Raw genomic sequence first — 12,574 nt, forward strand, 5'->3', positions numbered from 1 at the left:
GAGGCTGGTGCAGGGAGAATGGAGACCAACTTCTCCCGCGTCTTCGCTGGGATTTTTAGGTCGGAGGGCAGAATACAGGACCTCAGCTCTGGAGCCCTGTTAGCCCTGAGATGAGCAGTGCAAGCGGCGGGTCTTTATCCCACTAAGCTTTCCTTCTCTGAGTCTCAGTGTCCGTGTCTACTGAGACAGCTTTTGGGCTCTTCTGCCGCTCTGAGGTCCCTTTGATCTTGACCTTGCTACGTGTTCCTGTCCTCTCCTCATCAGAAGTTATTGAGGCGGTGTTGGTGGAGACACAGAAGACTTTAAACCCATGCAATCTGGCTTTACAGACAGCGTCCACAGATTTTTCATAGTCCAGTCTGGAAGCGAGCAGGAAGGAGGTGAGTGGCGGGTTTGGGGTGAGAGCCCTAAGGTTTTGGTGTCCTCATGCTACTGTCTTATTAAGTTGGAGGAAGTGGCGCTGCCCTTCCCACACAGACCTACAGAGATGGCCCGGACACGCAGAGCCAGTGCCAGCCAACTAACATGCGCACAGACAGTGCCGGCCAACAAACGCGGACACGGGCAGACCCTGAGCAGCCTCGTGAGGACCCGGCGCAGGACATGCAAACGCACACAGGGCTCCTTTGCACACTCGCACACACACGCACAGACACAACAGGCAGGCGTGCTCCTGACCCTGGTCCTCCACCTTGATTTCCACGAGAATCTGCGGACAGGGAAGGTGGCCACCCCCCTATTCCCATCCCTGCCCACCCAGTCTGAACAGAGAGGACATGCGGTGGTGGGAGATAGGTGGGTGCTGCTTCCGTGCCCCTCTTGAACGCCTTTTCCACCACTCTCCTCCCGCCAGCCCACTCCACCCGCTTTCCGGACTAAACTTTTTCTCCCCAAGGCCCCCCAGCGCCAACCTGCACTCTACTGGAGGCTTTCCTACACTCTGCTGGGAAAAACAGGACTGAGGCTGGAGCCTCTGAAGGGGAAGCATCAGCGCAGCGGGCCAGGTGCTCGGACGTACTTCCTTTTGCTTGTCCGTGGACTTTTCGAGACAAGAGACACTCTTACCCCGTAGGCGTCTAGCGAAGAAGGAAGACATTGCGCCCTCTCTCTCTCTCTCTGGGAAGCCAAACCAGCACGAACTGGAAACCGCAGGACACTCCTGCAAAGTACTAGAAAGAACTTTATTTCCGTATTTTCTGCCGGAATGATTTTTTTGTCCTCTGTGTTTGTAGGGGCCTTTACAGAAGGAAGCCTGGTTGGATCAAACGGGTCAGCTGAACCCGGAGCTGCGATGGCGCCCTCAATTCGCTCCCTACTCTTGTACCCACCACGCGCTTGCTCAAGGCCAGTCAGTGTGAACTAAAAATCTGCACCGAGTAAGACTGAGCGGGAGACACCACGCAGACAGATGGGGACTGGGGTGATCGAGGTGCCCTGGAGGTCTAGAGACCCTGATCTAAGAATCTTTTCTGAGGGAGTTGGAGGCAGGGGGGAAGATGACATAAAACGAAGAAGAAAAACACAGGGTTTTTTGTTTTTGTTTTTTTTTTTTTCTGGAGACCTGTGTGTTTGAATATCAGAGGTTAGGTTCTGGAGTTTGGATGGAATTCAGTGTAAGGAATTAAATGAAATATCCTATTAAAGACTTTCTTTCATGGGTAGATAAAGTACATCTTGCGTTTGGGAGCCTCGTGTGGGCATTAAAATCTTTGCTACCAGAGACCTGTCTAGCTGTTCGGCCACAGGCTGTCTGAGGATGCCGAGCGGTGGCCCCCACTTCCCTTCCCGTGATCCCAGCTCCAAAGCCTCCTTGGTAGCTTCATTGCAGCACATGAACTCATGATCAGAGCAGCGACAGGTCGTTTGTGCGGAGGCATCTTCGCGACCTGAACCCCCGCCCAGTTCTGCTGAATCAAAGGAAACCGGGGCCTGGGAGGCTTTTCTGAATTTTGTTCTCAGTGGCGATACATGGAAACCGCCCAAATGCTTCCCAGCTGTCAGCGGCCTCACAGACCAGAGGAGGACACTTGATTCGCTCAGTTTGTCCAGATTTGCATGAGGGTGGTGGGCGGCAAATTTCCAGGACAAAAATATCCTAGTTATGACTTGTTCCTAGCGATAAAAGGGAAATGATTCTGAGAGAATACATAACAATGTAGGCATAAATCCAGCTACTGAAAATCCCAAAGCTACCAGCCTTCACCAGCAGGTTTTTTTCCTTGGGTATACAAGAAACCCGAATATTTATGCAGGGAGAGAAATCCCCGCAAAGGCATCTTTTCCACCACCCGCATATACAATTGCTGTCCCAATTACAGAAATCAGCAGAGCGTTTTCTTTTCCAAAGTTTGCCTCACGAACCCCTCCCACCTCAGCTTTTCTTACTCTCTGCCTTTTCTGGCCTCACTCAGAACTGCCGGCAGAATTGTTCAGAATCTCCAACCAGTGCTCAATGACTCCCCTCTGCCCCAGCGCCCACCTCCAAATGAAGATCGAATCTGGAGCGCTAATTGAATTCGTCTATTGAAAGGACTGTCAGGTACAATGACGTGGTTCCAGGCCCCATACTTCCCCAGGTCTATAGGCTTTGGGGACCTGGGATGTATAGTCTGACCTTCTGGCTCGTAATATAATACACGGAAGTTGTAGCAGAAATTTCCTCGCATTCACTCCCAACAAAACCGCTGGCCACCCAGTCCCCCTAGGAAGGCTGCATGCTATTGTGTTGCGACAACTCATTCATGTCCTTCTTCTTGAGGCCCCACAGCCATCTGATCTACACTCAAAATGCGATTACCACCACAAGCAAGCTGCGCACTTGCACTCCCGGCACAGCCAGCACACCATACACATCCAGCAGACTGTAAGGTTGATTTCCGCATTTTTTCTCCTCCTCCTCGTTCTGGTCCCCAGAAGAAAGGTAAAAGGTATGCCAATACCTCAACATTTGTATCTGATGAAACAAAATCGAAGATTCTGCTGACAGGCTGGCTAGGCTGGCTAAATAGTTTCTTTTCTAAACAGCACAAACCAAAATTTCCACACAGATGTATTTCCATGCTTAACTGGGAGCTGACTCCAGCACGTAAACTAATGTGTGCAGACCAGGCCTCTGTTAGACAGACAAACCCATGCATGCACGCACACAAACACACACATTTATAGAACGTTTTCTCTGTGTGTCAATCTCACAGACAAAAGCGGACAAACACTTTTGCTGGCTCAGGCATCTCACCATCCCAGAGCCACTCTGTAACCTTGCTAAGACTGAAAATGAGGAAAAACATATGTGTGCTTTGTTAGATTGCGCATTGTCCTGAAACACTCATTGGTCTTAGTACTAAAATATCTCAAACCTCTCTAGAAGTCTTCCCAAACACGCAGAAGCACCTCCTTCTTCTATCTGACCTGGAGTCTTTTACTCAACGGAAGCCTCTTGTTAGCCAAAAATAAAAAAATAACCATTGGGGGGGGGGGCGTGCAGGAGGCCTGCAATCACTAGCTGTCCTCTTGAGCTCCATCACTGAAGACTTCACTGGACCCTTTATACCTTCATGTGGTGCAAGATATGATAGAATTTGTTTACTCTTTCCCATCTTTAAAACAAAGGTTGTTTGGGAGATTAGGACGTCCCAAATACCTCCCTTTCCTGCCTGAGCTGCATATGGAAGTGGAACTCAAGGCATATGTGTATTTCTGAGATGCAGGCAGTCCTTGGACCTCTCTAAGGCTTTGGCACAAGAGCACAACTCAGAGCTGTAAGGAACTTAAAGAGCACCGCTGGTCCCTACAGTCCTGTGCATTTGGTCCACAGCAGTGGCATCTGGAGAGAAGGGCCCCATTTCATAGGGTGAGGTTTCTACAATACTCTCATACACCTCCTAGCCATCCCTGCCCTGGCATCTGTTAAATTGAACGAAATTGCCCAATTCCCAAACAGCCAAATATAGTCACACATACATACAAACTCTTTCTCAAGAAACTTCATTCACATACTTGCACACGCCCAATTCTGGGCTCATTTGGAGTTCTCTGAGCTTCTAAAGTACTGCATCAGTCTCCACCAATATTTGCTCACTTTTAGCCCTCACACACCTCACTTTCACACTTGCCAAAACAGTAAACCACTCATATCAAGTTCCCAATAGCATTTTCATTTTCAGAAGCGGAAGAAGGGAGCCAGCCTGGTGTAGTTTTGGAACGCGGCTGCCAGGCTGCCAGGCTCGGAACAGAGTGTACAGGAGGCCCCGGCCCTGTGGGGGTGAGCCAGCGTGAGAGGCGCCATCTAATCCAGCTCCAGCTCATGGGTGCGGGTGCATTTATCATCCCATTACTGTAACAAATCCGGGCTCCACTACATGAAAGGTAAAATGAATTACCGACGTTAAGCCGTCAATAAAGTCATTTCTGTAAATGGTGTCTCCAAAGGGCCGCAGCATTATTCAGCTGGCTTTATCAGCTGGCTGGAAATTACGTGGAGGAGCCAGGCCGCGCGGCACGCGGGGCCGCTCACTTTGATTAAGCGTCTTGCCAGCGCGATGTGACAGAGCTTTTGACCAGGGTTTTATTCACAGGCCTGTGATGAACGCCAAGCTGATCAGGCGGAATGAAGAGTAATTAAAACCTATAAATTATCTTCCGCAGCCCTTCTCGGGGTTTCTCCTGCAGGCGAGATAAGACGTCGAGACCCTATTTACGGAGCTGAAAGGGACTGCGATTCACAAAAGCTACGCGGCTAAATAGGATATTGATAGTGTCCTAATTAGAATTTAATTAAGTACCTACGCTCGCTTGCGGGATAAAGATTTCAATTTTGCAAACTTAAATAAAAAATAAAATCCCACCCCCATTTCAGGGATTAAGGGGGGGCAAGGTTTTGGGAAGAACCCTTGGGAGTGGGATTGAAGAGGACAGCTGGGGAGCCAGTGAAGGATCTCCAGACCAGGGCACCGATCTGCTAAAAAACTCAGAATGAAACACCAAACAGCAAGTCCATTTGGACTCATAGGAACCCTACGGGGGAGTAAAACTGCCTCCAAGAGTCCCAAGGCTCCAAACACTTAAGGAAGTAGCCAGCCACAGCTCTCTCACAGCAGATAAGTGTGCACCAACAGTCAATTTCGCTTCCAAACAGTCCGGTGCTGAACTACTGCATTACTAGCACTCCCTGAAGAACCTCTAATGATACTAAATCTTGCCCACCACGACCTCTTAAAAACGCCCGGCTTGCCTTGTGCTTTTTCATTTTCTTTCTCTCCTAAACCCCTGTGACTTTGTGGAAAACTGGAGGAGAGACATTTTGCATGTCCCAACTAGACAATATTACCAAATAGATTCTTCTTTCGCTGTCCCATAGGGAGAGCAAAAATTACATTTTCTTTTTTTTTTCTGTAATTATATTTTATTAATTTTCATAAACATTTACAGAGATTTTGGGCTTCCACTCATTCATTGTTGCACTATTCTCTCTACCCTCCTCCCAGTTAAAAATTACATTTTCGCGCAGGCCTTTCCTTCCTCTCTCTGCAGGAGTCAAATGGTCCAGCTAATCTTCTGGGTAAAGAAAGGGTCCTTGGACTCAGCAATTTACCCGTGTCCCCCAATTCCTCCGTATTCCTGGTCATGGGAGAACCTGTGAGATGCATAAAAGCCCACTGGACAAAAGACTAATGCCAGAAAGCGTGTCAACACAATATCCCAAAGATCATTAAGAACGTACTGAAAGCGTCTGTGATTTCAGAAAACAAATTATCTTACTGCCTGAAAATAGTCGTTAGCCAGCGAAAAGATCTGTGGAAGAAGGGCTTTTATTTTATTTTACTTTACAGGGAAATTGACCAGGAAACCCGCGCAGTGCCTGTCCTGGCTTAGGTGCCCTACCAGGACAACCCTGAGATGCCAGGCTGCCCCGACACCAGACCCACGCCGGAGGAGTTAAGAGTCAGGCGCCAAGCACTGAGGCGGGGCGCTCGGTTCTCTCTCTCCCGCTGAGCTCAAAGGCACCAGGTTAGCTCCCTGTGCTAGCCCTTTGGATCGGGAAGGGCGTGGATGCAGATCCACCAGGAATAACCAGCAGTGAAGCCAGTCTGCATCTGGGTGCTGCTGGCCAGGCAAGAACGGCCTCAACTCTTCTGCCGTTGGGTGAAAAAAAATTGCGACTCTGGAAGTAAATGACTCGAGGTCTGTTCACATCACTGACCGCTAGCTCATGTCTCTTCGTCCAACAAGTATACGCAAACACGCAATGACAATAACCTCCCCCTTTGTAAACGAAAAGGGGACCAGAAGATAAAAGAAAAAGCTGGGGTTTCTTAGGCTTAGTGGCGCAAAGAGCCGAATCCCCGGCCTCCTGACCCTGCGCGCGCGAACACTCATAACCCCGCATTTTGCCAAAAAGTTGTTAATGGAGTTGCTTCCTTGTTTGCCTACCCCCCCAAATCTACCCCTCCCCCGTCTCCTCTACCGGATCCTCCGTGCCGAGCAAGGGAGGGAGGGGCAACGGCCCACAGCGTGGAGAACTGGAAAGGCACACGGGGCTCGCGCCCCTACGCCCTCTGTCCTTCCACTGCCACCGCCCCTGGATTATTTATCTGCAAAGTCCTGCGAGCGCCCATTGGGCCACAGCCTGGCGTCCGCGCGCGTCCCGGCTCCCCATTGGCCCGGCACACGTGCGGCTCCGGCTCACGTGCTTCCGGTTTGAAAGCAAAAAGTGTGCCTGGGTGATTTTTTTTTAAGTGAGTTTGTGCAAAGATCCGAGCTGTCAGAGATTGGGGGGGGAGCAGCTTGGGCGCTGGCGGAGATGCGCTCTTTCGGCAAAAAAAAGCCAAGGCGATTAAATGCGCTGCCAGCCTCGCGCTGTGGGCACAGCTAAGCGTGACCCTCGGGGAAGTCAAACCCTTCACACCGCCTAGCGAGACCAGGCGAGGCTTTAAAGACTTTTTCCCTTTAAGAAAAGAAAAAATCTTGGGGCTTTTTCCTTTTTACCCTTCTCTTACTCTTGTTATTTTTCATATATATATATTAATTTTCTTTTTTTAGTATTTGGCCGTGGTTCACTCCCTATTTAAAACAAATAATTGAATCTGATTGTAGAAAGGGAAAAAAAAATTGCCAAGTGTCTCCATATCTGGATGTCTACAAATTAGAGCGAGGGGGAGACGAGCTTTAGCTGTTGGGAAAGCGAGGGCTCCGCGCGCCTGGTTCTTCTCCCCGCCCGCCCTGTGCCTTCGCGGGGTTCTGCCTACCTCTTCCCCTCCGCACCCCACGGGCCGCTGGCAAAGTGGGGTGGGGAGTGCGGCGCGGGGGGGCGGGGGCCGGCGCGCGGGACCAGAGCGCCAGGGCGGCCGAGCATGGAAGAACAGCAGCTGGAATCGAAAAGTCAGCGCGACGCAGGCCTCTGCGCGGCGGCTCCGGGCGGCCTCGTCCTGAGCCCAGGTTCGGGTGCTGGCGGCGGCAGCAGCAGCAGCGACGGAGACAGCGTGCCGGTGTCCCCGCAGCCCGCGCCCCCCTCGCCTCCCGGCCTGCCGTCCCTGGCCCACCACGCTCACCTCCCCCCGCAACCCCCGCCGGCGCCACAGCCGCATCTCGCGGCGCCTGCTCACCAGCCGCAGCCTGCGGCCCAACTACACCGCACTACGAACTTTTTCATCGACAACATTCTGAGGCCGGACTTCGGCTGCAAAAAGGAGCAGCATCCGCAGCCGCTCCTGGTGGCAGCAGTGGCCGGAGGAGGCGCCGCGGAAGGAGGTCGGGTCGACCGTGACCGAGGCCAGACCAGCGCAGGTAGAGACCCTATCCATCCGCTGGGCACCCGGGCGTCTGGCGCCGCCGCGCTCCTGTGCTCCCCGGACGCGAACTGCGGCCCGCCCGACGGCTCCCCGCCCGCAGTTGCCCCTTGCGCGAGCGCATCCAAAGCTGGGAACCCGGCTGCAGCGGCTGCAGCGGCAGCGGTCAAATCCTCGGACAGCGGCAGTGGCGGTGGCGCGGGGAGTCCGGGTACACAGGGCGCCAAATACCCAGAGCATGGTAACCCTGCCATCCTGCTGATGGGCTCAGCCACCGGTGGGCCCGTGGTCAAAACTGACTCGCAGCAGCCCCTCGTCTGGCCCGCCTGGGTCTACTGCACACGGTACTCGGACCGCCCGTCCTCTGGTGAGTACCCTGGGTAGCCCCTTGCTTAGGAACGCACGCGCGGGGCAGCCTCTCCTTGTTGGCATTCCTGCCCTTCCCTAGATCGTAAGCGAATATTCATGCACCTTTTGGCTCTGCAGCCAGCACCTAGAGTGCTACCTAGACTAGCCTTAAATTTCAAATTCCAAACCCTTGGGACTTCATTTTTGTTTGATCTTTATTATTTCTTAGAAAGATATTTTAAAAGCGTGATTTATTTTTTACTTCAGAAAAAGGGTGCTTAGTGTAGGCGTGACCGTGGGCCTAGATATGGATGTAAAATTCTGCCAGCTAGGCCCGAGGAGATGGCAATGGAGCAAGACTTGGGCTGAGAAATAAGCTTCGTTGTGTTTCTTACAGACACAACACCCCATTTTTACATTTTTAGCAAAGAACGTATTTACATTGATAGTTTTAGATAAGGGGCCAGAGAGAACTGCGTCTCCAAGCCCCTGTAAGTCCATTCCATTTGAGTAGAATCCCGGGGAAAAGAGGGTTGCTGAAGGGACTTCTGGAATTAACAGTCCGAGAGGAGGGAAGCCAGATCAGGCTCTGCTCTGGTAGAAATTGAGGCCAATTCAAGGGAGAGTTAGTCTGCTCTGAAACTTTTTTGACCATCTTTCCTGCTTGGGCCTTCTTTCGACTTCCTTCCGTCCTTGCATCTGCCAATCTGCAGATTTACTCCAGCCAGTTCCATCGACTTGTGCTTGCTTTGGGCTCTCGCGCTTGGTGAAGTGGCGGCCAAGATTTGCCCTGGGACAGCCGCTGCGCTGCGAAAGGAGGCCGAAGCAGGCCCGCCGCGTCAGCAGACAGCCCTCAGGAGGCAAGTGGGAGCCTAGAGGAGGGCGGCAAAGGCTCTAATTCACAACCCCTGCTCTGAGCGTCCAGGGCCCGAATGAGTTCCAGGCATACCGAGCTAAAGCACTGCTCCCCGCCGACTGGGCTCGGGTCTCCCGGCCATTGCGGGTTAACTTGCGGCTGATCAATGCACGTTATCAGCCCCTGCCATCTGTAGCCCCATTATTGACACGTCCGGCTCCCTGAACCTCCGAAAAGCTGCTTTGATTGACTCGCCTGATGGATAGAGTGATTGAGCTGTCAGACCGCGCTGTTTGGCTCTCGCTGGCCTGAGACTACGATTTTATTACTAGTGTCTGTGCCTTGTGCGCAAAGACACAATAATGTGCCCCAAAACGCAGGGTGTTGTGGTTTTTTTTTTTCTCCTGGAGGATGCCTTCTCACTTAGTTATTAATCCAGACCCAGGACTCTTCCTCACAACCCTTCCTGGTCCTCTCCACTTTGCAGGACTGGGCCTTGCCTTTGTTCATGGCTGCTCTCCTTACTGCGGGTCTGGAAGTGCAGGGGACTGAGTGCTGTCCGACTGTTTCTTTTTTTCCCTGCATGGACCTTTGAGAGGATAAGCCTCAGCCTGGCCCAAGTGTCCATTGTTTCCTAAGACTAGACTGTCACAACTGGTGACTTCATTCCTGACCTGCCCAAGTTGTCCAGCTCTGGAGATGCATGTTAAAATTCTTCTTTTCAGTGTTAGTATAGAAAGGCCTAGCAGGGGCTCAGGTCCATTCAGCAAGTGCCTGGAACCAGAGTCCCACAGTAGAAGATGGGTGGAGAGGGGACAGACAGCTGCAGGCTTCATGTCTACCCTCAACAGCTAGCTGTGTGCTTTACCACTGGGCTCCTCTTTCCTCTGCCTGAGGCTGGTTCCCTTCACTTCTCTTCTCTTCTCTTGAGCTAGTGTTTGAGGGAGAGAACCTTCACCTTCATGGAGAGATTTCTGGGGCATTCTGAAGCCATGCTGGGAGAAAAGAACAGGAATTTGCTGAGTTTGCCTCTGCTGTGTTGTGTGATCAGGGAGTAATAGCGTATGTAGCATTCTGGCAAATATAACGAGACAGTCAGCCTTGAGTGTTTTGTTCAGGTGTTTTCACTCCCAAAATTTCAGAATGATCTTTCACAGTCTCCACCAAGCCAGACCCTGCCTGTGAAGCTGTGTGAAGGCGTGCTAGTTAGTACTATCCAGGGGGCAGAGTCCCCTGGGGGAGACTTATAGCCAGCTCAAGGCTGCTTCTCCTCTTTGGGCGCAAAAGCAGTCACCATCTTCATGGGGCTTAGGAAGGTCAGGCCAAGGAAAGGGATGACAGGAGAGGGCACTGGATATAATGGACTTGGGCAACTCTCTCAGTGTGCCTCCTCTGCCATTGTTTTTGGTCATCACTTGCAAAAAAAAACCCCAAAAAACAAAAACACAACAACAACCCAACAAACAAACAAAACCCCACCCAAACAAAAACTGACTTGGAAATATGTGGGACAGATTCTTGAGAGGAGCAAATTAGCTTATAGGCAGGATCTCGATGAGTCATCCCTGGTACTCCATGTATAGACCTGAATCTCTTTATTTCAAGGTTGTGTGGAGATCAGACCTCTAGTCTCAACTCCGAAGTGTGCTGAAAGGAGTTCCAGTTATCTCTCCGTTTAGATTTCCACCATCTCCATCCATTGGGGAGTTCTGGGAATTTAGCCTAGCTCTTCGGTAAAGAATTGGCTTGACCAGTTTTTCTGAGCGGCTTTTTGTCCCTTACCCCATCTTTCAGAAAGGGTCAGGGTGACCTCCATAGCCAGGCGAGGAACAATTGGATTAGAACGCCTGACCCGGTAAGAGGGAGCCAGAGCGCTGCACGGCCAGGCAGAGAGCGTCGCAGGAAGCGCGGGGGCTCACTCCTGGATGCCAGGCAGTTCTTCAGGCCTCCTCTGCCCTCTTTCCCTCCTCTGTACCCTAGTCCTCACCCCCTTCCGACCTTCTCCACTGCTGCAGGTCCGCGCACCAGAAAGCTGAAGAAGAAGAAGAACGAGAAGGAGGACAAGCGACCTCGGACGGCATTCACCGCCGAACAACTGCAGAGACTCAAGGCGGAGTTCCAGGCGAACCGCTACATCACGGAGCAGCGGCGGCAGACCCTGGCCCAGGAGCTCAGCCTCAACGAGTCGCAGATCAAAATCTGGTTCCAGAACAAACGCGCCAAGATCAAGAAAGCCACGGGCATCAAGAACGGCCTGGCGCTGCACCTCATGGCCCAGGGACTGTACAACCACTCTACCACTACTGTCCAGGACAAAGACGAGAGCGAGTAGCTGGGCTGGCCGGCTGACTGACTGACCCGGCCCCACGGAGCCAAAAGGACAGAAGAACAGAGGGAGGAGGCTGCAGGAACTGCAGAGACAGGGGGGAGGGAGGGAGGGAGAGAGAGAGAGAGAAAGAGAGAGAGAGAGAGAGAGAGAGAGAGAGAGTGTGTGTAAGTGTGAGAGGAGACTTCCTAGTGTAGGATCTTGTTGGGAGGAAATTGTTGTAAATGGGAAGGAAGACTGGGACAGGTGCTATGGAAAAATCATCTCTCTCCTCTATCACAAACTCCTTTAAACTCTATTTAGCCAAACCACTTATGACTTTGTATATATTTAATTTCAGGTAAGGAAAAGGAATGTGTAGCGATTCCTGTTTGCTGGGCATTTTTATTAATTTCTATTATTATTATTATTATTTTACTCCTGCTCCCCGTTTTACTCCCCGTTCACCTCAGTTTCGTTTTCTTTGCCTCTTTCTCTTGAATCGTCCCTGCTTCCCCTGCTCCTCCTGCTATTTTTTCTGGGACTTTTTCTTGTGTGCGTGAGAGTGTGCTTCCTCGAGTCGCTTCTCTTCCTCAGCCCCTCACCGAAGCCTCTTCTGTCAGTCTGTCCTGCCACCCTTTCATTTTCTGGAGACTTGTTGAGAATACGATCCCACAGACTGCGAGACTGAACCACCACTATAAGCCAAAGATTTTTTTTTTATGTTCAGAAACCTGTAGTCTGAAATAAAGTGTACACTGTGCTCACTAGCGCTGGTAGCTCTCCTGTTTACAAGCTTGAAAGGTGTGGATGCATCCCACCCTGAGCTTCCTACTGCTTGCACTTGCTTGCACAGTGGTGGCGTGGAGGTGGCTTAGGGCCGAGGGTCTGAGGGTCTGAGGGGTGGCAGCAGAAACGAGGGGTAGAGGCAGGCGGTCCCTTTCAGAGTTTGGTAAGATTCTAGAGGGTGTAACTAGTACACTTCTGCTCTTTCCCTACACATCAAGGATCCCCGAGACCAGAAACCCAGAAGGCCTTCTGAGGGTGAAGCAGAGGTGGGGTGCTCCTCCCTTCTTGAGCCAGCGGCTTGGGTCAAGGGCCCTTAGGGAGGGGATAGGCAGCCTTCATCCTTCTGTCCTCTTCGTTTTGGGAAGTAAAACTCACTGGGGAAGCAATGTACTGGGGGTGCCTGCAGGAGCCTTGTGGGCTCCCTATCCAGAGAGGTTTGGATCCTGGGAACCTGAGGAATGGTGGTCACTTAATCTCAGTGCTGGATTAGCT

General features: G+C 51.7%; 1 protein-coding gene across 1 annotated transcript; it reads left to right on the forward strand.

Moving 5' to 3' along the window:
* The first annotated feature begins 7,349 nt into the window (after nucleotides 1–7,349).
* Nucleotides 7,350–11,320, forward strand: EN1 (engrailed homeobox 1). Its single transcript, XM_006903223.1, has 2 exons — nucleotides 7,350–8,151; nucleotides 11,004–11,320. The coding sequence occupies exons 1-2, from the start codon at nucleotides 7,350–7,352 to the stop codon at nucleotides 11,318–11,320; spliced, it is 1,119 nt and encodes a 372-aa protein (XP_006903285.1).
* The last annotated feature ends 1,254 nt before the right edge of the window (nucleotides 11,321–12,574 follow it).

Source organism: Elephantulus edwardii, unplaced genomic scaffold (assembly GCF_000299155.1).
Source record: "Elephantulus edwardii isolate Elephantulus edwardi_28Jun2011 unplaced genomic scaffold, EleEdw1.0 scaffold00542, whole genome shotgun sequence".
Lineage (NCBI taxonomy): Eukaryota > Metazoa > Chordata > Mammalia > Macroscelidea > Macroscelididae > Elephantulus > Elephantulus edwardii.